Raw genomic sequence first — 24,095 nt, forward strand, 5'->3', positions numbered from 1 at the left:
AGTGTCCTCCATTGCCTCTGTGTTCCACAGCAGTTTGTGGAGGGGGAGGAATTTCTTTACTGTTAGTGGGCAGCAAAGTAGACTGTTACCAGTACTCATGTAACAAACACATCCCCTGGTCGGACACCTAAATCAGGAAAGGTGTCCTTTATTTGACCGATACAGTAAAGGTATCCCATTGCTAGATTACCCAGTGGGACCTGATCTCAGTAAGGTCAGTCGAAAGAATCCTGGAACTTTTTTGATTACTTTTGACACAAGATAAGCTGACAGACTTCCTAAAAATATTTTGACTTTTGAAAACTCAGATTCTTCTAATCATTATGTGAAAGACTCGCTTCAGACTTCTGGAGATAAATGGTAATCTCCCATTCTTCCATTAATTGAATTGAAACTGAGAAGGTGATGTAGAATATTGTGCGAGTTCTAAGAATAGCCCGTATTTTTAGGTGATTTTAGGTTTTAGTCCTTGCTACATTGGCTTTTAAAATGTGCAAGTTCTGTAGGCCTTTAAGATAAACAAAATACAGTTTATAAATGAGTTTTCAAAAGCTGAATTAAGAAAGTTCTTGCAAGTAATAAGTCACCTGAACTGTCCTTACTTTTTGGTAAAAGAGAGCAGTGAATTGTTCCACTGTTATGAAGGAGTGGCAGCTCTGTTAAATGTTTTGAGTACGTAGCTGAGACAAAGAGATTTGTCAGCGACTGTGCTGCCACTTTTGTTACTGCTTTGGGAATACATAGACTGTACGGGATCTAATTGAGAATAATGTCAGTAGATACTTAGCACCATTAATCTTAGAGTCAACCATTCTGCAACATTAAAAAGTTTCAATATGAGCTCCTTAAGAAAAATCTCTGCTCACTTTCATCTTTTCACCGTTAAAAAGGCAGTGATACATAGTTAATGAAAATCAATTAAAATGTAAATTTTTTTATCCTCTGGTCTTCGCTGTGTGTTAGATCTGCTGGCCTTTAAACCACTGACATAAAAAATCCAGTATAACCCTTTGTAACTTATTTTTCAATAACTCATGAATTGCTGAAACAAAACTTCCCAAAAGGCCTTTAAATCCTCGCCACTGATTCCCTTGGAACTTGTTTCACAGAATACGGCTCTAAACCAATAAAGCACTTAACTTGGCAGCTCCTATCTAATGGATGTAACTGGGTGTTAGGCACCAAACTCCTTTAGGCTCTTCAGCGAATTGCTGTCTTTTATACTGCCCCTATACAAATATAATTCTTACAGTCCTGAGTGGACTTACCTTGAGAATGTTTTTTCCTGGAATACTCCTTTAATATTGTAATCATACATTAAAAACCAAAAGTTACTAGAAGAATAATAAAAATACAGTTTGGTATAAATTTTATGGGTTACGTAGGCGTTGTTCCTTTCTAGATGTGTTTCTCCTGGTAAGCTCATCTAATTAAAAGCTTATCCACAGCACAGTGTAGGAGAGTCTAGTGTATCTGAGGCTGTAGAGGAAACTTTTCCCATTTTTCTCTGACTGGTCACCTTACCTGCAGCTCACAGTTTCTTCTTGCACTGTAATTTCTTGGAAGTTTCCAGACTGTTAATATGTTGTGTGGTTTTCCCTCTGTTTCGCAGTTGCTATTTATGTTCTTGCCACTGCTTGCTTCAAACTCCAGCTTTCAGTGGTGTTCTGGAGAGGATTAGTTCAGAATGGATTATTCTACTATAATGCTATATTTGAGCAGAAAAGCATTGAACATAATTATAAGGCTATAGGCAGAAATACTTGTTTCCTTCATTTTCTTCCTATCAGATGAGTTATAGTAAGAAATAATCTCTTGGAGGAGCTACATGACCAAAAGCAAGAGAAGTACTGTCTGGGAAGATGTGGTGGTAGGGAGACCAATGGAGTCACAGGATCTGTGCTGGGAACACACAGGATCCCACTCTCCCGTCAGTAATTGCAGATCAAACTGGAACTGAATTTGTTCTGGCCTAACCCCAGTAGGTTGGATATTTGCTTTTCATACAAATGAGATCCTTCGGTACCTCTGCTAAAGTTCAGGTAAGGCCTAGTATAATTCAGTGTATTTTTCAAAAAATAACGCATAAATAAGATGTAATAAAAGCACCCAATTCATGGGTGTGTTTTATCTGTAATGAACCTGGGCTGAGCCGCCTGTTTCTAACCTTCTGAAGCTTTGGAAAGATCCTCTGTGAGGTTCCAGATTTCTGGCTGGGCTGCTTACTCCTACTTACGCTGCTGATTTTGCCTTCAATTTGAGAAACAGCAAGGTAAGACTCTAGAGAGGAATAAAGTAATGCAAGCATCCCAGTATCCTAGAAATCACTTTCTTTGTGCTGTGATCTGTGAATTTATAGCTTTATAGTGATTATTTTCAATTTACTTCCCAATGCAAGGACGAAAACACTGAATTAAAGGATATGAGTAAAAAGTACTTAAATTCTTTTCCTATCTGTGGGCTGAAGTTTTTCTGGCTACATTTGAGTTTAATAATAAAATAAATTGTTCATTCTGATTTGGCAGGCATTTCTTATTTCTTCCAGCATTTACAGCCTGCCTATAGTGACTTCACAAGGTTAGTGCACATCCTTAGCAGGAAGCTTAAACAGAAAATAAGTTTGTTTTTGTTTATTAAAAGTTCTGTAGTAAAATAAATAGTGAAATTAGGAGAGAAAAGGCGTTTGGCAGAAACTCCTCCTGCCATGCCCATTTTCACGCAGTAGGGACATTCTCACTCAAGATGAGACTTTTAACTTGCATATTGCATTAGGCTGTGGCAACTGCAAAGCTCTGCTTTTCAAAAATAATTTTAAAACATGCACATTTTATGTCTTTAAATAATAATCAGTGAAAAACAGCTTTTATACCACTTTGTAATCCTTTGTAGATTTGCTTTGGAATGTTTAATTAGGTGTCAAGACCAGCTGTTATACAGGGAAAAGTCAGTCTGCTAGTGAGATGCAGAGGTATGCATTTTCTTCTGGTTATAGTATTTGCAGCTTCAAGGACCTGTATTAGTGTGAAATACTACATGTCATGCATTAATCCCTAGTGTCATTTCATTGATTTAATTTAACCCACACATTTGAGAGCCACACTTTGGCTTTGGTATGTTTTGTGCTACATGATGCACTTTTCAGTAAATCTGTTTAAAAATCTCTTTCAGACTGTAGCACCTTCTGAAAAGAAAAGTTTGCCAGATGGCTGATAATAAACTATTTATTAGTCTGTGAGATGCCTTCTTCTGTTGCTCTTTTTCCTGACACTTCTTCCAGTGAAACCTCTGATTCAATCTCTTCTATCCTGCCAGAAGAAAGAGGAAGATGGAGAAGAGATGGCCTTTTAGCTGATATGAGATGAAACACCTGTTTCACAGAAGAATACAATTGTGTGTTTGCTGCCAACACACCAGGTGCCAATTGCTTGAGTTAGGGTAAGATGGAAGAAGGAATTAGTGAGAGCCTGCAGTGCAGGTTTCAGAGATATTTGTGTTCTGCTCACTGTTCTCCCTTTATCTTTTCTTCTGACGTGTTTTTCTCCTTCATGCTATGGCAGATTTTTGGCGCTGATGCAGACAATTCCTCATGCAATTGTAGACCCCTGGGTTTCTGGGTAATAGTTTGGGGTACTAGTACAGCTTTATAGTGTATGCTGTGCAGGCAAATTCAAGTTTCCAACTGGACTTGTTTCGCAGGTTGTTTTTGACGGTGAGCACTGATTACTTGCTTTGTGTTTCAGTGTCCAGACACCGCATGTTTGCATGTGCACCTCAGGTTGCTGCAAGTCTAACCTTTGTGCTGTTGTATTACAAAAAGGCAGAAAGAGCAAAACGCGTTAGTAGGTCATAGCAGAGATCCAGCCTATGTATGTAGATGGGCAACAGATTATATTCTCAGTGCAGTGTATTCTCATACAGCAGAGACTTTACACTGCTAAACCGTCTTCTACTAGACATTATTCTGTGATCTATGTTAAGAAAATAGAACAGCTTTCTCTTAGCTTTCATCCTTTTTTTTTTTTTCTTCCTTTCCTATTGCTTTGCAGAGTTTAGCACTCATGGCAGCATTAAACTGGAATGCCTGTACTGCTCAGCCTGTTCAGGTTTCAGGAAGATTTTTGTTCTGCTGACTGCTTCCCCTCAATCATTTCCTCTCATGTGTCTTTTGCTTTCATGCTGTTAGACTTCCTTCTGCAGGAATATTAAGAATTATGGTCATGATGTCCTGGATCTTCCTTTTTCAAATATTCCTGCAGGACTAGCCAGTGCAAGGCCTGTTTAGAATAGATGCCACATATGTGTTGTAAATGCATGTGTACATGTGCCCGCACACACATAGGCTCCTCCCTGCCCTCACTTCTAATAAGGACATATTTTGGTTAATTCTTAAAGGATGCAATAGGAAGGCATGTGCTTGATGTTTTCCCTTCCTTGAGGTCTTGGACTTGCATCAATATAGTATAGGTATCCTGACTTTTGTCACTTTAAAATAGTAAAAGAAGCCAGAGCCATGTACTTCTAAATTCTTGATAAAATACAGCCCACATTGGATGGGACAGAGAAGGGTTGCATTTAGCTGAAGATGCAAAAGAAGGTCTTAGTTTCATTTTCTGTGGCCAGATATCATAATCACCCAGGTCAAAGTGAGTGAAAACTGTGGATAACAAACGGACACAAATATTGACGAGGCTGAAGTCAAACCGATTAAAGGAGTCTGGTCTGAAGACCATGTTTTTTCAGATCTATCATTATTGCTGACTGAGAGCGATCAGGCTTGTAGACTTTGTAGACTGCTTAGATGCTGAATGGTACTTAATTCTTCCCAAATGTGCACACTGGAAATTTCCTTCTGTCTTCTGTTAGTATCTAAATGCTGTTGGTGTAACTTCAGCATGAGGAGCTACCCCAGAACCTGAATTCTGTAGTGTGTGAATTTGGAGAGCTCTGGAGACAGTATTTGCATCCTTTTGGAGGGAACCAGTTATGTTCTCTGGCTTTAGCTGCTGTGTATTATTCTGCAGGTTGAAGGAGAGAGGTGATTCCTTTTATAAATGCTGGGGAGAATTCAACAGGCAAGAAAAATGTATGCAAGTGTGGAATGAGAGCATATTAAGGAATTATTAGATACCTTCTTTGACTTTCCTAACAAATAATTTAACAGTTTCCGAAGTAGTAGTCAAGCAAACAGGAATCTTGCTGTTGTAGATGCAGCATTGTCCCAGCCTAGTAAACGAAAAGAAAATTGTCTGTTTTATGTACTGCTTAGCTATTTCCAGTTCTAAGGCCAGGGAAAACCCACTGTGTAGTAGAAGTTGATTTTTTTAATGGCAACAAAACTGATTTCTAAAATATGGCTTGGTATTTACTGTTTTACATTAAATCACCAAAAGTGCTGTGGGATTTTATTCATGCTTTAAAATGCATTGGGTGAAAGTTGGAACATAAATTGAAGGTATGCCATAACTAGGTACACAAGGGATGGCAAATTTAGTACCTTTATAAGGTGAACCATTCTGTTCAGTTTATTAATGAGGAAGGATAAGATAAGTTAGGAAAATGAGTCTAGTAAATCAGAAGTGAATTTTAGTGTTCATCATAAATAAATGAGAGGAAGCCAGGTTTGGGGGTTTTAGGTTTTTCTTTTTGCATTTTCGATCCCCATTTAATCATTTCATAAATCAATTAATTACTGTCAGGAGACCTGAGGGCAGCAGGAAATTGGGTTCAAATTAAAAAGAAAAGGAGGCAATTTGTTTTAAGATTGAAAGTTGACTGTTCAGTCGAAGTTTAATCAGAAGTGACCCATTATTTGAAAAGTGGAACATCAATGTCTTTCTAATTTCACAGAATGCTTCATTAAATTAGTATTGAAAAGATCAGGTTAACTGATCATTCTAAAAGGAAGATGGGATAAAGGAGGTTTGGGAAGCCAGCTTCCAAGTACATATGCCATGCCTGTCCATTTCTCTTCTGAAGAGGTTCAGAGAGAAACAAAAAGGATTTAGCTGGGAATTCAAGGATTATTGGCAGGGTCTTTTCTAAAGCTTGTATGAATTGTATTATAAAAAGGTAACTTACTTTCAGGAGAGCAAACATTCCTAATCCATTTGGAGCGCTAGGTACCCACAGAGCAATTTACAAAAGGCAATAAACAGCAAAGAGGACATTTTCAAAGGCATGAACGGAAGTTGGGCATCTAGATCTTAGGATCTGTTTAACTTAATAGTGGTCTAACCTTGTAAAAGTTTCTCCATAAATGAATGTCATCATGAGATTATTCAGTTCCATAATATGTAGAACACTGTGTACATTGTGCAAAGTGAGTGTAAGTTATTACCTAGCAGCTGGGTGGAAAGGCAAAATGAAGGGGCCATTAGAAGCCTCCCTAACCCTTGCTGTTACTGTCTACTCCTTGCCTCTTGTGACCTGCATCCAATCCCCAAGATGCGCTACAGCCACTGCTCCTATGTCAGCAGGGTTCTAGTCTGACATCTTCAACAGCGAGAGTGTAGATGATAATAGTAGTCATCTGAATTCTCCATGATATTAGTGCCTAAGTAGAAGTGAAGTCAAATGAGTTTTGTTTAGCAAATCAGTGTGGGAGAGTATGAGGATAGCAAGCGTAGCTCTAACTCCTGCTGTGGGTGAAAAACATTAAGGTATAATACACTTGTTTTTAGTGCACTTTGGATTAGCATGTCTTTTTCTTAGTGTGTATTTACTAGAAATTTGCATAGCAAATTGCTGTTTCAAAAAAAAAAAAAAGCTAATGTGAGCTTGCTGAAAGAATAATTGAGGAGGCTAATTCAGTTGCCCGCTGTTGGAAAGTGTTGCTCTTGCTGTTAAATGCTGAGAGCAATCCTGAAACATCATCTAGACCTGTGTCTCTGCCACATACATTCTAGATAAAGAGGGAGCTTCTGTTGTTTGGAAAATTAATGTAGCTTTCTCTGGTGAGCATAATACTTGAATGACAATAAAAGACAAGAGAACCAGAATATGCTTTCTGTTCTAGTAATTTGTTATGGCAATGTCTTTTATTTAAAAATAAATAAATAAATAAAAATAAACATGTCCTATTATAAGTATGGGGTAAGATATTTTAGATGCCCACAAGTTACTTCAGGTAGCAATCTTGGATCAACTGTTTGTAAGTGCTATCTGGGTGTGTATATGCATACAAACACACACAAGTGCACAAATACATTCTAATAAAAATGATCTATACTATGTATAAATATATAAAATAGTAGTCATTTGGTGTATTTTGTGTGCACTCTGCAGTGCACACAAAGGCTTTGATTGTTGTGCAGTTCTTTCCACTCTTTTCATTAATATTGCTGTTATATGTATCTTCATTATTTCTGTGTTGGCTATCTTTCCGCTGTTCATAAAAGATTAGAGGAAGAAATGCACTTAATATAATTCATGAACTGTTAATGTGATTGATATCTATGGAGAAACAAACCAAGACTAGCCATCTCATGACTTCATGGAGTGAGCTGCTGAGGGTTTCACTCTTGTGTTTCTCTTAGATTCTTGAGCCACTGTATTCTTACCTGGTTACCTTCAGGCAAGCAGAAGATTCATGTGTAGGGAAGGAGTAGACGACATATTTATAAATGGGTAAAATCTACAAGTAAGGGGAAAAGTTGTCTAGTGCATGGTTTTTAAAAGGAGCAGCCTGTTTACAGCATGGTGTTGATAGAGAGTTGAAGATCAAAATATTCAGCATCTCAAAGACTGCGTACAGTGCCTGGGTTCATCCCCTCTAAAACTAGAAACTTCATGAAGACACCTAAATTAAGAGTGTGAGTATGAATATAGACTTTCAGTGTTTTTGTCTTTTGTTGTTGCGTGTGGGAGGAGGAGTGCAGGACGCCCAGAATCCTACCTGTGCACCTCAGGTATGTGTCTAAAGTAAGGTGGGATAAAAACAGGTCAAGTAGCATTTCCCTGCTATGCATGTGTGTGATCCATCAAGTCTCAGATTCCAGAGAAGGAGTATTTGTGCAGATGGGGCTATAATCTGATCTCTTATAGCAAATCTAATTCAGTAATCATTTCCCTCACTGACTCTCAGTAAGGTATTCAAGATTAGTATAAAAATGTAATTGTTTCTAAGTTACTGATTGCAGTTTGTGGATGATGATAAATGGCATAAGCCCTCCTGTAGCAGAATGACAGTCTTCCGTACCTCCCTGCCCAGTGAAATGACGTGGTTCTGTAAATTAGCGCACAAACTTAAAGATGAATGGGTGTTATGGATTAATTTTGAAGTATGTGTTTTATCTTTATAATAAATGACTATGCATCTTCTCCCTGGGATCTAACAAAAATGATAGTTTTCTGAAGGGAAGAATGACTTTATTTATTATTCTGATACTTCTGTGACAAATTTTAAAACACAGGCATGACTGAACACAAAAATTTGTATGAATCAGTGCTTTTTTTTATTATTACTTTTTTTTTTTTTTAAGTGGTAGAAGTTTCCTACCAAAAATAACCCCTAGAACTGTATGGAAATATTGATAGGATATTGATCATGCCATCATAAACCTGTAGAGAAATTAAGCAAACAAAATTACCAGCAATGTAACATACTTTTTTTCAGGCCTACCTTTCACTGAACATGAACATGTCTGTGAAACGTGTTACACTGTTCAAAGATGCTTAAGTTAGCTGTGCATGTACTATCTCAGGAGGCTGAAGGAGTAAAGGGTCTGTAGGGGACTATAGGCCTGAGCTCAGTAGTCTTGAGCAGAGCATATTGGTGTATCACATCAGTGATATGATTATAATGGGTTTGTGTTCCATACTTGTTCGGGAAGACGGTTAACGATGCTGTGTCAATTAAGAACTAGCTCTTGGGTCTGTGCGACATACTCCGTTGTGCAGTACAAATGTAATTCTGATTGAGCAGGGATATTTCAGATACCGCCACTTTATCCACCGGTGCTACATGAGTCAGATATTTCGTATAGCTCATTCTGAGGAAGAGGGTAGTTTGTTTCTCTACTTCTTCTTGACGACTGTTGTTTGAATTGAAGCTAACAGCATTTTTTTGCTGAACTGCTGTTTTTCTTCAGCCTTTGTATGGCTTAGAACCCAGCCTGTGAAAGAGCAAAGCTCAGTCACATAAAAAGAGGTTGTACAAGCCAGAACAAAGCACTAAATTGAGGAAACCAGAGAGAAACATTTCCTGAGGTTTAAAACAGTGAGTCCTACAGATTGTTTTTAGCAAGTGAAAAGATAGTGGAGGGCAAACCTTACAAATCAATCCTGTTATTACAGATCAGTATTAATATTTTGTAACCAGAACTTCATTCTGCAGCTGCACAGCGCACAGTCTCTGAATGCAAATAACTTCATGACTGTTCAAGGATGAGTTGAGTATCATTGCCAGGTTTAATGCTCTTAAAGGAGGGGCTTCACTACTTATGTTTACAGATTATGAGTTGTTTTTGGAGTGTAAGGACAGAAGTATTGAAGATCAGTAAATGTCAGGAGAAGGAAACGGAAGAAATGTTAGTCTCATAGGTATGGGAAGCTGGTATTTGAAAAGGACACGTTTCCAGAATGTTGTCAATATTGCCCAACAGTCTGGAAAGAAATCCAGACCGGAGAAATTATTTGTCTTAAATAACAGAGTGTTTTAGCTGGACTCTGGACTTCTGTGCATTTTATTTGGAATTCAATCTGAAGAGACTCTAAATGTTTTCCAAAATGATTTTTGTAGAGATGAAATCATATTATTATCCCATGATGATTTAGGCATTTCTGGGCCAGGGATGTTGAGAGCTTCTTATTGCTGCTATTACAATTTTATATGTATTTTGATAGAGCATAAAAATTGTACTCAGAATTGGGGCACTCTCCTATTGGGTCTTACATAAAACTCTAGAACTAGCATATGTAAAATGTTATGATTATGAATCTGGCAGAATATATTCATTTCACAAGTCACACTTCTCTACTTAACCTCTCTTGATGGATACATTTCTTTTATTCTTACTGTTGTGCCTGTACAGAAAACAAAACTTAGTGGCAGTAAGTAAGTGAGTTCTAGGACTAGGCTAACTTAATCTGACACTGAATCTGCATGCTGATACTTCCTTAGAGATTCTGTGAGGTTTGTTAGATAAAGGACAGGACTAATTCCCCAGCGCTCACATGGGAAGACATGCTAGGTGAAAGTGTGTTAATGAGAGGCTTACAGTCCCTTTACGTTCCTCTGCTCACCCCTCTGGTAAGCCTGTGTGTGATTGTACATGGCACACGATGCATTATGCACTTAATACGAAATCCAATAAAGGACTTTTGGGTATTCAAGCTAAACACAATAATATTGTACTTAGGTGCTGGCATCCGAAATTAACATCAAAACGCAGAATAAGATTCATGGGCAAGGAAATATTTAGGCCTTTTAAAAATATGATATTGAACTTAATTGCCTAGAGCTAACCAGAGTTCGGCACAGGTATTGAAGTGAAGTCTTATTCCTCTTCAGAACGTAGGATTGGATGCGTCTCTGTTTATATGTGCGTTTGAGCACAGAATCTACTTTGAAGCGTATGATTATGTAAAAGAACTGCTTATAACTAACAAATATTTAAAATGGCATGATAGTCATGTACTTCCACATCCTCCTGCTGATCTCTGAAATAATTGTGGCCATAGTTTCTGTGCTTTTGTACTGAACTCATTGCTGTTGGTGAGTGGTAAGTGTATTTATGCTTACCAGATTGAGCACCTCAGTCCACCAAGGTGCACTTCTACACTGACTTTTATATCCCCGCAGTGATAAGATGGGCACTAGGTTCCTAGCTCTTCCAAGAGGGGCAATTCTGGCCATGCGTAGAAGCCAAAACTTCAGGCAGTTAGGGATCTACAGCACGGAATACTTTCAGGACTTATATCAATGTAGGGAAAACCTTTCTTCTTAGTTTAGTTTTTGCACTATTATACCAGGTTCAGGAATGCAGGTTCAAAATTATTCCCATATTAGGTAACTTGTGCACCTTTGAGGTTTGGGATTTGGTTTGGTTTTGCTTCTTTTAGTACACACCTGGATATTTAGTTGTTTCCTTATGACAGCAAATATGCCACCTGACTGGTTGCTTTCTTATGGTACAAGAAGGGGTGAACATCTTGAACAAGTAATACATTATGTTGCCTGGTGTAAAAAGGTGGTCAGCCTAAAGGATGTGCTTTTAGGGAGCTGACAAAAATCCTCAATTATGTAGATGGTATTACTGTATACAGAAAGAGGATGACTGTAGAAGAGAAAAGCATATACTGTGGTTATTGTGTTTATGTGTCTTCTGAAGACTAAATCTTAACTCATTTAATAAAATGTCTGATTTTTGCGTAGAACAGAATGAAATCCATGTGTGTTTTTTTTCTTCCTCTAGGTAAAATTCTTTGCTTCTTTGGGAAGCATAGGTACAAAGACAACTGTCATTCCAGAAACAAAGTCATAAATAGTTTTTGGTTCTTCTTTTGGAGACTTGGAATGAGTTAATTATATCAGTGAAATAAAGTCTAATAATCAGCAAAACTTTAAAACAATTTGAAGACTTTTGAATCTCTGAACAAAATCCAGTAAGCATTTGAAGAAATAAATGCATGTGGAATCCTAAAAGGCTTCTTATTTCTTTTTCACAGAATTCTAGCTTTCTCTTTGAAGCTCTTTTTCCTGTACATACAACAAAAACTGAAGAGCTGGATCCATCTTTCAGACTGCATGAGACCATTGCTAAGGTAAAAGAAATGGAGATATCTCATTTACATGTACTTTCTTTCACATGGACAAATCTGAATTTGTGAATCATACAAATAATTTTGAAATTATTTCTTTTCTGTGAGTATTTGTTTTGTAGTTAAGTTGTGTGGGTTTTTCCATTTAGATTGTGAATATTTTGTTGTTATTTTGGTTGACTTGCATAGTCAAAAAAATGTGTGTGTATTATTCATTTTATGTGATTCTGCTTTGTGTTAAATCATATTTTGCACAGCTGACATTAAGCTTGAGGTATTGGAATGAGCGTGGAGCATTGAGCCCTGCTCAGTAGCAGGATGTAGCAATTTTGTTATCGTCGATTCTGATGGTGAAGGATGGGACTGAGGGGTCTCTGAGGGCACCTTCACATGCACAGATGCCGAGTCGTGTGAGCTGTCCCAGTGTGCTCACAAGGGCGGAGGTGGTTGCTCTCCCAGGATGCCAGAGTGTGGTCCACAGAGAGCAGGCTCCCAAAATTGATGTTTCTGACTCCCCTCTCATTGCTCCGATATAATATTCCCTCCATGTTATTTATTAATACAAGCAAAATACCTCCCCTCTCTGAGGTGCTCTTTCTTCGCTACATCAACCCAGTAAGCCCTGGCTCTAGGAAGATACAAAACTACAAATGAGTTAAACTTTATGGATTTGTACACTTCTTACAGTCAGGATTTGTTATAAACCAGAAATATGCAGACCTCTTGAACTGATTTCTTTGTGTGTTTGGCATTAACTTCTTTTAGAAAAGCAGCTGCTGTTGTAACACTTCTTTTGGCAACAAAAATAAATTCATGAAGATCAGCAATGTGCAAATTTAGCAAGATAGACAGTAACTGATCTGAGTTTAAAAACACAAAAACAACACCCCCCCCCCCCCAAATCAAAAGCAGTATGTATTCCTAGGCACTCTTTTTTTCAATCTTGGCAGAGTTTGACAGTTCAAGGAACAGTTACAAGAGAATAGACTCCTCTGAAGTTTTTTTAACACAATAGATGGTTGTTAAGCCATTCTTGATGCCAAAGTGACTGAAAAGGAGATGTCCAAATTTTTTCCCTAAGTTTGAGGGTATATATGTGATTAATTACTGCATAATTAACGTGTAACTTATTAGTGTGTGATGGACTATGTGTATTCTGAGTAATCTGTATGTCAGTATTTGCTCTATAATGTTCACTAACACAGAATAATACTTTGATAGCTGACGAAGTATTTTGATACCATTTAAATCATTACAAATGATTTAAAGTAGATTCATTGAACCTTACATTTTTCTTTGATAAAACTTGATGAAGATCGCATTGTGATACAGCTATATTTTCATTTTGCTTTCAGACTGTAGGCCAGGATGTTTTTGTAAAGATAAATAATAATAACTAATAATAACTACTACTAATAAATAATAATAATAAATATAATAATAATAACGTGTTAGATTGTCATCTGTTTCAGTCTGAAATCACTTTCTTTGGATGAATGTCCAGAAATGTATGCAGTATTCTATATGATGCTTTAACACAGCTTTGTTCAGCAATATTTATTCTTTCATATCCCTGTTGGGAATACCTTGTTGAATACATTTTATATGGTAGTACTGAAACCTATATCCCATTGGTGACTGAGTCACTCTTGGATTGACTAATTCATCTAAGCCTTTTTCTTCTTCTGAAACTTCCATTGGAGGAGCCCTTGCTTTAAAGCAGAAACTGTTGCTTTAAGTCCCTAAGAATGTGACCTTGCAGTCTGCATTACTGTTTTATCCTATTTCTGTTGCTCCAGTACTGAGGATCATTCAGTTCTCACAGGAGGAACCTAGCACAGGAGATCAAACATAGCTTTAAAAAAGAAAACAGATGAAAGAGAGGTATCAGCTGGGATGTTTTCAGCTGAGATCGGAAAATAGAAAAAAATTGCGTGTAGAAGGCAGCTATAACTGGATGAGCATTATAGTGGCTAATAACATACCATCTCAGAGACCTCCTGTCTTGAATTTCCCCAACTGATTCAGATAAGCGCCGGAGGACTAAACTGAAATATTAAGCTTCTCCCTAGTAGACTTGGATTGATCCCATTGCCTTGTGCATTACAGTGTTATACAACCTCACTGATGTTACATTATAACCAGTTAAATTGTTTATTTAAAAAAAATCCCCCAAAAGTGTAAAGTGTTTATTTTTAAAGTATCTTTTTTTACCAAGAAGAATGTTGTATAATATTTTTTTTGCAATTGCATAAACTCACTTTCAACAAAAGGATTATGAAAAAAATACTTGGATGGCAGCAGAGTCTTTTGGAGATTATGGAATCCCCCAAACTAATCAGAAATCTGAGTTTTTCATTGAATGCCAGGTTTATGCCTGGGGTGATGCATCACATCACTTTCTCCTTGGACAGACTCTCTTCTTTCAGGACAACATTTGATTCTAGTGACTGCGTGTTAGTGCAGACGAGCTGCTGCATTTGTAGTCAATATTTCTAAAGAGTCATCTTAGTTGAATCTGGCAGCTATTTCAGAAATTTTGTTTTTTTATACTGTCTCTGACTGCACCATTCTATGGGCGACCTAAAAGGTGGTGGGTTTTTTTTTTTTTACTTTTTAATTCTGTCTGGTTACCATGGAGAAGGAGAAACTATTTTAAGGTTTAAATAGAGACATAAAAATTTGAAAGGAAATATTAAATCATTTGTAGAGTCTTTCAGAGCACTAATGTATTACATGACATTTAGGATAAACTATGTGCTTGGAACATGAAAATGTAAAAAATACTAGGGAAAAGGGTAAGTTAGTACCAGAAACCTTAATATGAGAAGTTGAATAACAGAAGAATTGATTTAGAGAGAAGTATTTCTAATCAGAATTTTTTTAATGTTTCCACTCAGAAATGCATTTCCATGCATGTGTGTCATGTTTAAAAAATTTTTCAAGAGAAAATACGGAGTTGTGTGAAGATCATACAGCAGTAACATGGGTACTGGTAGAATACTGGCAATTTGCCACGGCACTGATGTAGGCGAGTAAATGAAGGACAGATGTGAATAGGCTTTATGACTTTTCTCTTTTTAAATTTGGATTGACAAGGCTTCTTCCAGAAACAGGCACAAACGGCAGCCCAAAAGACCATTGAACCCTCTTAGGATGTTCTTCACTATGTACCTTTGTTCTACCATATTTTTGTACCTGGTGTTTCATAGACACAAGGACTGAAGGATGAAGTCCCATTTAGCAAAGAACTATTAATGACTAGGATGAAAGGATTCTAGGATTAGAAAATAATGCTCATAATGTCTGTCCTGTTTTAATCTTCATCTCCTCTCATGCTGACCAATTCCATCACACCAAATGTCTACTTGCATGTTACTGTTCACAGAGTAGAAAACTGGGATTTTAAGTGGATGTGCATCCTAGACTTTCTTCCACAAATCTGTATCATTATCTGTATCATTAGTAGAGTCTTTAAGTTCACTTTTCCCTGAGAAAGAATCTGTGCTTAACTAGTCATTCCTTAGTTCTTGTTCAGTGTCCTTTGTTGTTCTTCCCAGGAAGGGTACATAGGAAGAAGAAGAAAAAGGTGGGAGATTGAAATAAAGAAACAACAGAGAGACTACTGCACAGAAAAAGAAACAGTGGAAGACGAACAGCTATAGCATTCAGTTATGACTGAGAAAATGCTAAATTAAAAGCCAAATATATATTGGAAGAAAGATTAAAATTTGACTCTCTTAGGAATGGGAAGAAGTAAAAGGAAATATATTGATATTAAAAACGTTTGCTATTTTAATTTTTCTTCCTAATCTTCATTGAAAAGGCTTTACAATCATAACAGAATAATGAATAATAATCAACTAGAATGGTCTAGAATTACTGTGCATGTGTTGAAATTGCTCAAGGCAACAGCTTTGAATGGACAGGATGTCTTTTCATGGTTGGACCTTGTCATGGTACTTATAATCCTCTCTGTTATCATGTTTTTCAGATCACTTACTAGTTCGGAGAAGAACAAAACCTTTCTGTATATATATATGTGTGTGTGTGTATGTATATGTATATCATCTTTATGATCAAAACTCTAAATATGTTCTCTTTACACTGCACACATACTGATTTTCAGTGTGATCCCTTTAAGGGGAGAAAAAACTAATGACATTTTAGTCCTATGGAAAGAAATAACACCTATCAGTTGGCTTTTAATGGATATGTCTGATCTACTAAAATAAAGGAAATTTGAGTCACATGGAGATACAGATCTTTTAAACAATACCTGTTCTACTGCATTCCATTTTTGATTGATTATCCATGGTCAGTGTACGAGTGCTGGTAGAATTCATAGTGTTATACTGTGCACATGAATGATGCATGAGGCTTGGTGCATTGACATTTTTTGGTTCTATTATAAAGTGAATTATTAAAATATTTTTTGTGTTTAGCAGTTACTGTATAAGCCTGATGGTCTTCCTTGAGCTGACATAGTTAAAAATAAATAAGAGATGTACATTTTTATTTGAGTGAAAGAGGAAGAAGTGGATGAAAATACAGACACATTATATCTCCTGACATACCACTCTATCTTGTATCTTTGAAAATAGAGTTTTGTTGACTTTTATGAACTTTAAAAAATCGCTTTTTATGTGGACTTGAAAGTTGCAAAGGCAAGTCGTATTCATGAGGCTATAGAAATTCCGATTCCATTCTGTGAACACCTGGGAAACCTTAGTGTAGCTTACAGTTTGAATCATCAAGACTTAGTTTCCTGCTGTCATCTTTAAAGTGAAAATACCACTTGTATATACTTGTTAAAGGAAAGCTGTTATTTAGTTAACTAAGCATTGTTAATGCTATCCTTACTCTCAAATCTTCATATTTTCGTTGTGGTTCTCTGAACAGATGAGGGCAAGCTATATCTTAAAAAAAAATAGAAATGAATACATTTATATTAAATTACTTACACCGTTTGCAAAGACTTTCCCTAGTGAAAAGTATTTTACAATTTCTTCACATAATAAGCAAAAATTAGATTCAGTGAATATGCCTTTAAAATGTGGGTAAAGATATTGTTACTAGTACGGAATACAGCTGCTATCAACTGGATTTATTCTTGAGCTGATATGTTTCTGAAGCTCCTCTTTTTTCCCCATGGGAGATGCAACATGGACAAATTCCTTTTCATTCACAAATATATAATTAAATTCAAAGAACTCATTTGCCAAAATAAAAGTTTTTGCTGACTATGTATTTTCTGTCAGAGAATTGTTTTACTGTTTTTCCAATACATTAGTTTCAAGGAGTTACACTTTTATAAAGATATATCTTGCACTCTTACTTTCCTTTACAGTTTATAAGCACATGATTTCTGAAAATAAGCCTGTCATGCGCTTGGTTCTTTATTTAAGCTGAAGTTAATCATCAAAATTGACCTTCACCAAATCGAGCATGTTAAAAGTACTTTGTTGCTAAAAACGAACAGAATAAATAGCTAGGTTTGTGGCGATTACGCTGTACTAAGAGGCAGATTGATGTTGCTTGAAAGTTGGACATACCCCTACAGTACAGTGTCAGGTGGCTCGTGCTTCTTTATGTTGACCTTGAAATTCTGGCAGATAGCAGTAAAGTTTCTTAGAGATTATTAAAAATCATGTCAAGAATTAAGGCAGTATGGCGTTCTGGTTCAAAGATGATGATTCTTGGCACAGTCTGATTATATTTTCTGGTTAGTCGTGAAGTGGTGAGAAGCAGTTTTGCACACTGAAATCTGAAGATATGCGTGAACCTGCATATGCATACTGTTTGCAAATCGGCGGATCTAATTTAGCTCACTGCTGCAGCAAATTTGAGCTGATTTCTCCACTGATAAGTGAGCTATGCCAGTTTATAATGGGTGAGAATATCCTCCCCCCCACCACTCTTTTTTTTTTGTAATACAAGATACCATCTGTTGCTTTATTATTGGCAAAGAGATGCTTAGAAAATGCATCAAAAATTTGCTACTTTCTGTGAGTTACAGGTCCACTAAAAGCTTCATCCAGAGTGTGTGCTGGGATGATCTGCTGGTTTGTCACATTAGACAAATGTGAATGTTTTAAGTTCCTGTAGCACGCATTCTTCATTCCTTGCCTCCCTTGCCTCCTTCACTGTTCCATACTAAAACAGTAAAATTAAACCTGGCAGAGCCACAATGTCTTAATACATACAAGAAAACAGTCCAAAAAATGTAAATAACATGGATTTTAATATCAAGTTTGTTCCAGCTTCCTCCATCTCTCCTGCCTATGTTTTGGCAGTAATTTTGTAACAGAACTCGACAGATCTCTCCGTTCAGTGAATCAATCAGGTCAGGTCCTTGGCATGACACTCAAAACAACTGCCGGGCAGTAGGTTTTCATAGCTGCAAGTGTCACAGTTGGCTTGTCCCTAGAAGTTACGCTTCCCAGCTGGAAGTTAATGCTGCTCAGCAGGTACCTGCCAGCTGACCATGTGTATGCTCCATTGCAATTGCAAGTAAAACAGATCATCTTAATTGCTTCAGAAAATTTAATTTTTCTTTTCAGAAAGATATTTCACACCCAAATTGATTTTATGTTAAAAGACATAAATATAATAAAACATTCAAAATTTAATAGTTTTTTTCCTCAGAAATGGTTTATAAGAATACTTGAAAATGTAACTTTTTTGTTCTTATTTGAGAGCAAACATATCTTGAGTTAATCTTGAGTTCTTTCTCAGGATGAAAAGGCCGTACTATGGCCTGCTTTATTCAGATACATATCTGCTTATTTTTGCCACTGTTTACCCAAATATCAAATAGTCAAACCCTTGTTTACAGAGCTGCAGTAGTACAAAACACTTTTATAGAGCTATAGTGGCTTTGGAAACTGTGAAAATCCTTGTCATTTGTCAATTTTTCCATGATAACTAAATGAAAGAAATTCAAATTGTAGAAAGTTCAAGCTGAGGAAAGACCTGTCAGGTTTTGGAGATACAAGTTTTGGAAAGTAATTCTTATATTGTATGTCCATGGTTGATAGCATACTGTTCTCTGAAGGTAAGCAGCATTCTGCCAATTCTGAACTTCAGATTTTGGTGTGTTTAGAGGCTTGGTACAAGCTAAGGCCAGGAAATAATATATCGTGTTCATGTATTAATGTAATTCTTCCTATTCCAGTGTTCACTAATTTGATTATAGTATCCAAAAGTCAGTAAATAATTTGTATTTTACTGTAATTTATGCCTCCATTAATAATCCTTGTGGTTTTTTTCCTTTGGCAAACCTTAGTGGCCAAATAAAAATTTGTTTGAAAAGGGAAAAAGCTCTTAAGGAGAACACCAATGAAAGAATATATTAGTTGCATATAAAAGAACATATTTCACAGCTGCTTATTTGAGAAAGTTCACATTTAAAATTACAGTCTCTGTTCTTTTAGTGACCAGCTGAGACCTGACTTGAGTGATTTCTGCATCTCTTGGAACAGTCACAGTAATTGGTATTTTTAAGAAACAGCATCTATTCCTTGAAGCCAGAGTTACTTTAACATATCAAATTGAGGCTTGGAAACAGAAAAAACATTAAATTCGTGGCAGCAAGACATACTTGTGCTGTATGTTGGTTGTCATAAAAGCAATATTTACTTTACTAAATCGGGATTTATTCGTTCATACATGGCTATGAAGATATTGTAGAACTGAAGAAAGAATTGAAATACCTGAAGAAAGTAAACATTAGGAGAGTATTATCTATTACCAAACTTCTTGTAAATTGATGAATATAGTGAAGAAAAGTTTGACCCGTTTTGGGTCCTTTTTTTTTTTTTTTTTTTTATAATATATTTGCTCGATATGGGTAAACCAGTTCATCAGAGCTGTTTGATTTCAGAAAAAGGCTGTGTTACTTCTTGGTTGCTATATACCCTCTGGAGTAGGAATAGCCTCGCTAGATTAGAGCAAAAGTCCATTTCATACAGGAGTCTAGCACTGGTAGTGACAAGTAGCAGATTCTTGGGGAATAAATACACAAAAAACAGGGCAGCATAGCATGATATTTTCTCCAGTATACTATCCCACTTTCTGTCACTTGTCAGTACAAAATTTCTTAAGCTCTTAATTATGCTTTCGCAGCAGTTTTCCAATCCATCCTGTATAAACTTACTGATGCCCTTTTGAATGCATTTGCATTCTGACCTCCATAACATCCCATAGCAACAAGCCCCACAATATAATTTTTTTCTTTTATTTTAAATTACCTGCTTGTTCATTTAATTGGTTCCTCCTTAGTGCTTTTGGTGTGAGAAATGATAAATAAACATCCTCTTGTTTACTTTTGATATCAGTTGCTTTCTTTTCGCAGCTGAGTTGTGTTCATTGTAACCAGTTTGAGCTCTTGTTATAGATAAGTCATTCCTGCCTAATGTTTCCTGTTACCTTTTTCCTTTTTTCACTTCTATAGCATCTCGTTTCCTTCAAGGTAATTAGATGTTTTTACCATTTCAAAGTATTGGAGTGCTGTGGATGCACAGAGCACAATGATATTTTCTTCTCTAATCCTTTCCCAATAATCTACAACATGCTGTTTGTTCTGGGGGCTGCTGCTAAGTATTAACTGTTTGCGATAACTTGAATATTTCTTTCTTGAATGATACTAGCTAATTTATGTGTCATGACTGTGTATGCATACTCGTAGGTTATTTTTTCCCATGTGCATTACCTTGTGTTTTTCAACACCGAACCTGCCATTTTCAGCCCAGTAGTCAAATACTGTGAGATCTGTGTCAAACAGGGCGCAGAGAATGGAAGTCTTCCAGTCCTGCCCAGTGTTCAGTTTGGTAAAACTTACTTGTCACCACCTATCCCTTGCTCTGTGCTTTGATTTATATGCCCACTGAAGTTGGTGGAGAAGTTTCTGCTGGTTTTGGCAGGAAATGATTGGAAGCCCTTTATCTCTCTGAGCTAAATAGGGCTTTAATGGATTTGATGTGTGAACGGTGTGATACTGAATAACAGTGAAAAGATTTCAACATACTTTTTTATGTGAGATTTTGTGTAAAATCAAATAATCAGCTAATTATGACTTAGACAGTCTGAACAGTGTAGCTACTCTTAACTTCACGAACACTTCAAAAAGGAAGAGATTCCTGAATGTGGCAGGTAAAATGAATGAGAAATGTGTATCTATTAAGGAGATGTTTTTTCCCATCAGACCAGAAGTCAGGTGAAATTCCATTATCATTGAATACATACTCAGAAAAGTATATGCTATTCTTCAGTAGTTTTCATCACCATTATTCAGCAGTTTGCCTCACAGTGTTTCATTGTAACTAGTCAACTGGAGGAATTAACAGTAAGTTTGGAGATACTTTTGAGTTATGCTTAATAGGGTAACCTAATAAGACCTAAGGATTACATAGTTCTGAAAGCTTTAATGGCATTCCCCCCAATAGGGAGTACCACTGGAGCCACTTACCAGCTTATCAGGCTTGGAATAATAATACTCTTTTATTGGTCCCTGCCAAAGTACAAATCAAAGTGTTGAAAGCTATGCCAGAAGTGACAAAATAGGCTTTGTGATGAGCTATGGCTGCTGACAGCAAACTCTTGAGAAAATTATTAGTGATGCTGATTATTCTACACTCTGATTATGTGCTGCATAAACTAGAACTAAGTACTATAATGCAATGAACTTTCTAAAATTAAATCAAAAAGCAATAGAGAGGGATATTTTCATTTGTAGGGGAAATACCTTTGGGTTTTTTGTATGACATACTATAGTAGTTCCATTACTTTTTAAATATAAGCACTTCCAAGATGATGACAGGTAAATTCTTTTCTTGAAGTAAATAGGATGAAAAGCACTGGACTGCAAGACTGTTGGTAAATGAAATTTGCATTTTAAGCAGAGACTGGGTACAGCACAGGAATTTTAATTTGAAGAATTCTCTACTAACAGCATCAAACTGTTCTTTTCTTTTGAAGCATTGGCAGGATAAATATTGCCACTTATCCATTCTCTATTTCCATTTTTTCTCTATTCCAAGGATAGGGAGTGCCCGTTTGTGTTGGGAATGTAGTGATCTCAGTATGTTTGGCTGTTTCTTTTTGTGTACTCTCGCTGTAGTAAAACTCTGTGGTTTGGTATATGCTACCTGTGCTAAATATTTGGGTATCAGATTCCATTTCTTCTTCCCGCATGATGTCTGTAAATGAATTCTTTTTTGTGTGTGTTTTATATTAAATAAAACTAACTGTGAATATATGTAACTGCTCAATGAGACTACCGTGAATTATTGAATACTAGATTTATACAATTTAAGGTTATACAGCATATCTGAATTAATAGGAAAGTGGCAAAACCCTTACCTAAAGACTGAGAGGGCATATTTTGAAAAAGTAGAATAATAGTGTGAAGAACAATAATAATGCTGTTTTCTGCCAGAGTTTAAAACCAAACCAAAATCTCATTGTAGTCAACCAGCTGGAAATTTCTGTGCATTTCATTCAGCCTTCTGTTGTATTTTTGGCAGGGCTGCAGTTTTTCCTAATATCAGGTGGAAACCCTTTCACCAACTGTGCACAGCACATCTATGTTGCAGAGTTTTACCAGAAACATTTCTGCCAGTGCATTATTGTTGGCATAGCTATTTCAGCCAAGTGCAGTCACATTCATGTGTTGGTGCTACAACGTGCCCTTTTGGTATCAGATTGTGCTGGGAAAAGCTGTGTGACATTGTGCTTAGGTATCCCCGTGGCCTCTGCATCGAGGCAGCTGGATTTCCACCGATGTATCTTCCTTTTTCATTTAAAAAATTTCCTCTGTGCAGAACCAGAGGCTTTGGCAGAGTTGTTCAAGATTTCTAAACGGCAGACACAGAACCTTGCTCCAGAGGTACTGCGCCTGTGCAGAGGTGCTTGTACGGTACACGCAGAATGGGTCTCGTACTCAGAAAGCAGAAGTCTGGTGCACCCGAACTCGGTGCATGTGCGAGCCAAGTGCAATAAAACCTTTGGCTTTGGAAAGCCCGGGCAGATAGACGGTAACCCTCCCCTGCATCACTGTGTGGTGTGCCAGCTGGAAATCTTTGCAGAGTGCTGCAACTTCCCTCGTGAAAATGTGGCACCTTGGAGTGTCGGTTTCTACAGTTAAGGTCTCAAGTTAACTTTCTTCAGTGATCTATTGCTTTGCATGTCATTTTTAAAATTCCATCCCACGCGCCAGTCTTTCCCATCATTTATCAGTCTCCATCATAACTCCAAAGACTTGAGTTTTGCACAGGCCAGCAGAACTTTTATGTCTTTTTAAAGACATATTATGTTACAATTTTGGATTTGTAAAGCGTAAGAAATTACCACCGCCTCAGGACCGCAGACAGGCAGACTGAAGAGGGGAGGTGATAAAGGTAGTGAATGAAACTAACCTGTAACAAGAGTGGCAGGTCTGGGTGTTGGAAGCAAGAACCAGGCTCTGGGACCGGATTAGTGTGCATTTTGGGGACAACTTGCTGTTGATACTAAATTTTTAGATGTGGAGTTCAACCTTGTTTTTTGAAGATGTCAAAATCATCTGCAGTAACGTGGATACTCTGTTACAAATCCAAACATCTATGGTTTTTGCCTGAGAAATTGCAGGATTTCTTGGTACAGCTCTTGGTTTTTCTGTTTGTCCTCCCACAACTGGCAGCAATTTACGGTGTTCATCTACAGTAAGGTGCTGTAAGAGGCAGATTTTGTTACTGAAATTTGATAACATAAGCTCAACATAGTGCTCCAATGGCCAAATAGTCTCTCTCTAAGTTAAATTACTTGCTTCCCTTTACTGATCAGCCTCTCCTTTACTGGTTCTGAACATCTTACTGGTGTTTTATGGTCTAATGGGATCTGAGATGTGCAAAGCAGGACTACTCTCTGTTGAGACAGTGTGAACAGTTTGAGCTCACACAAAGACAAACTTGTCTGAATTTTTCTGCAAAGAGGCATAGTAACATTTCACTGGTATGGTTTGATTTAGCACATATTCTCTTAAGTACACAAGTGAGAGTTTTTGCTTTAGCTTTAGCCTTCTTGCATGGAAGAACATATAATCCAGTTCAAGCAGTGGGTAAATACAAACCTGCAGAAAACTCCCTTCTGACAACGTGTATTTTGTTCTGTAGCTATTGTCAGCAGCAATAAAAGCAAGAGCAGATCTGGTGATATAAACTAGTACTGTAACTTTGAGGATGCTGTATGAATTGTGCTGAACAGGAAAGCAGCAGCATTCAAAGAACCTGTCTGGGGATTTTCTCAACATTAGGCGTAAAGAGGCAGCTTTGCTGGTAAATACATGAAGTGTTCTG

General features: G+C 37.0%; 1 protein-coding gene across 1 annotated transcript in view; it reads left to right on the forward strand.

The window, feature by feature from the left end:
* NAALADL2 (N-acetylated alpha-linked acidic dipeptidase like 2) overlaps positions 1-24,095 on the forward strand; it is a 401,471-nt gene that overhangs the window by 314,256 nt on the left and 63,120 nt on the right. Inside the window, exon 11 of the mRNA XM_067301422.1 lies at positions 11,668-11,763. Coding sequence (XP_067157523.1) covers positions 11,668-11,763 — 96 coding nt within the window. The remainder of the gene's footprint in view (positions 1-11,667; positions 11,764-24,095) is intronic.

This window comes from Apteryx mantelli, chromosome 9 (genome assembly GCF_036417845.1).
Source record: "Apteryx mantelli isolate bAptMan1 chromosome 9, bAptMan1.hap1, whole genome shotgun sequence".
In the NCBI taxonomy this organism is placed as follows: Eukaryota; Metazoa; Chordata; class Aves; order Apterygiformes; family Apterygidae; genus Apteryx; species Apteryx mantelli.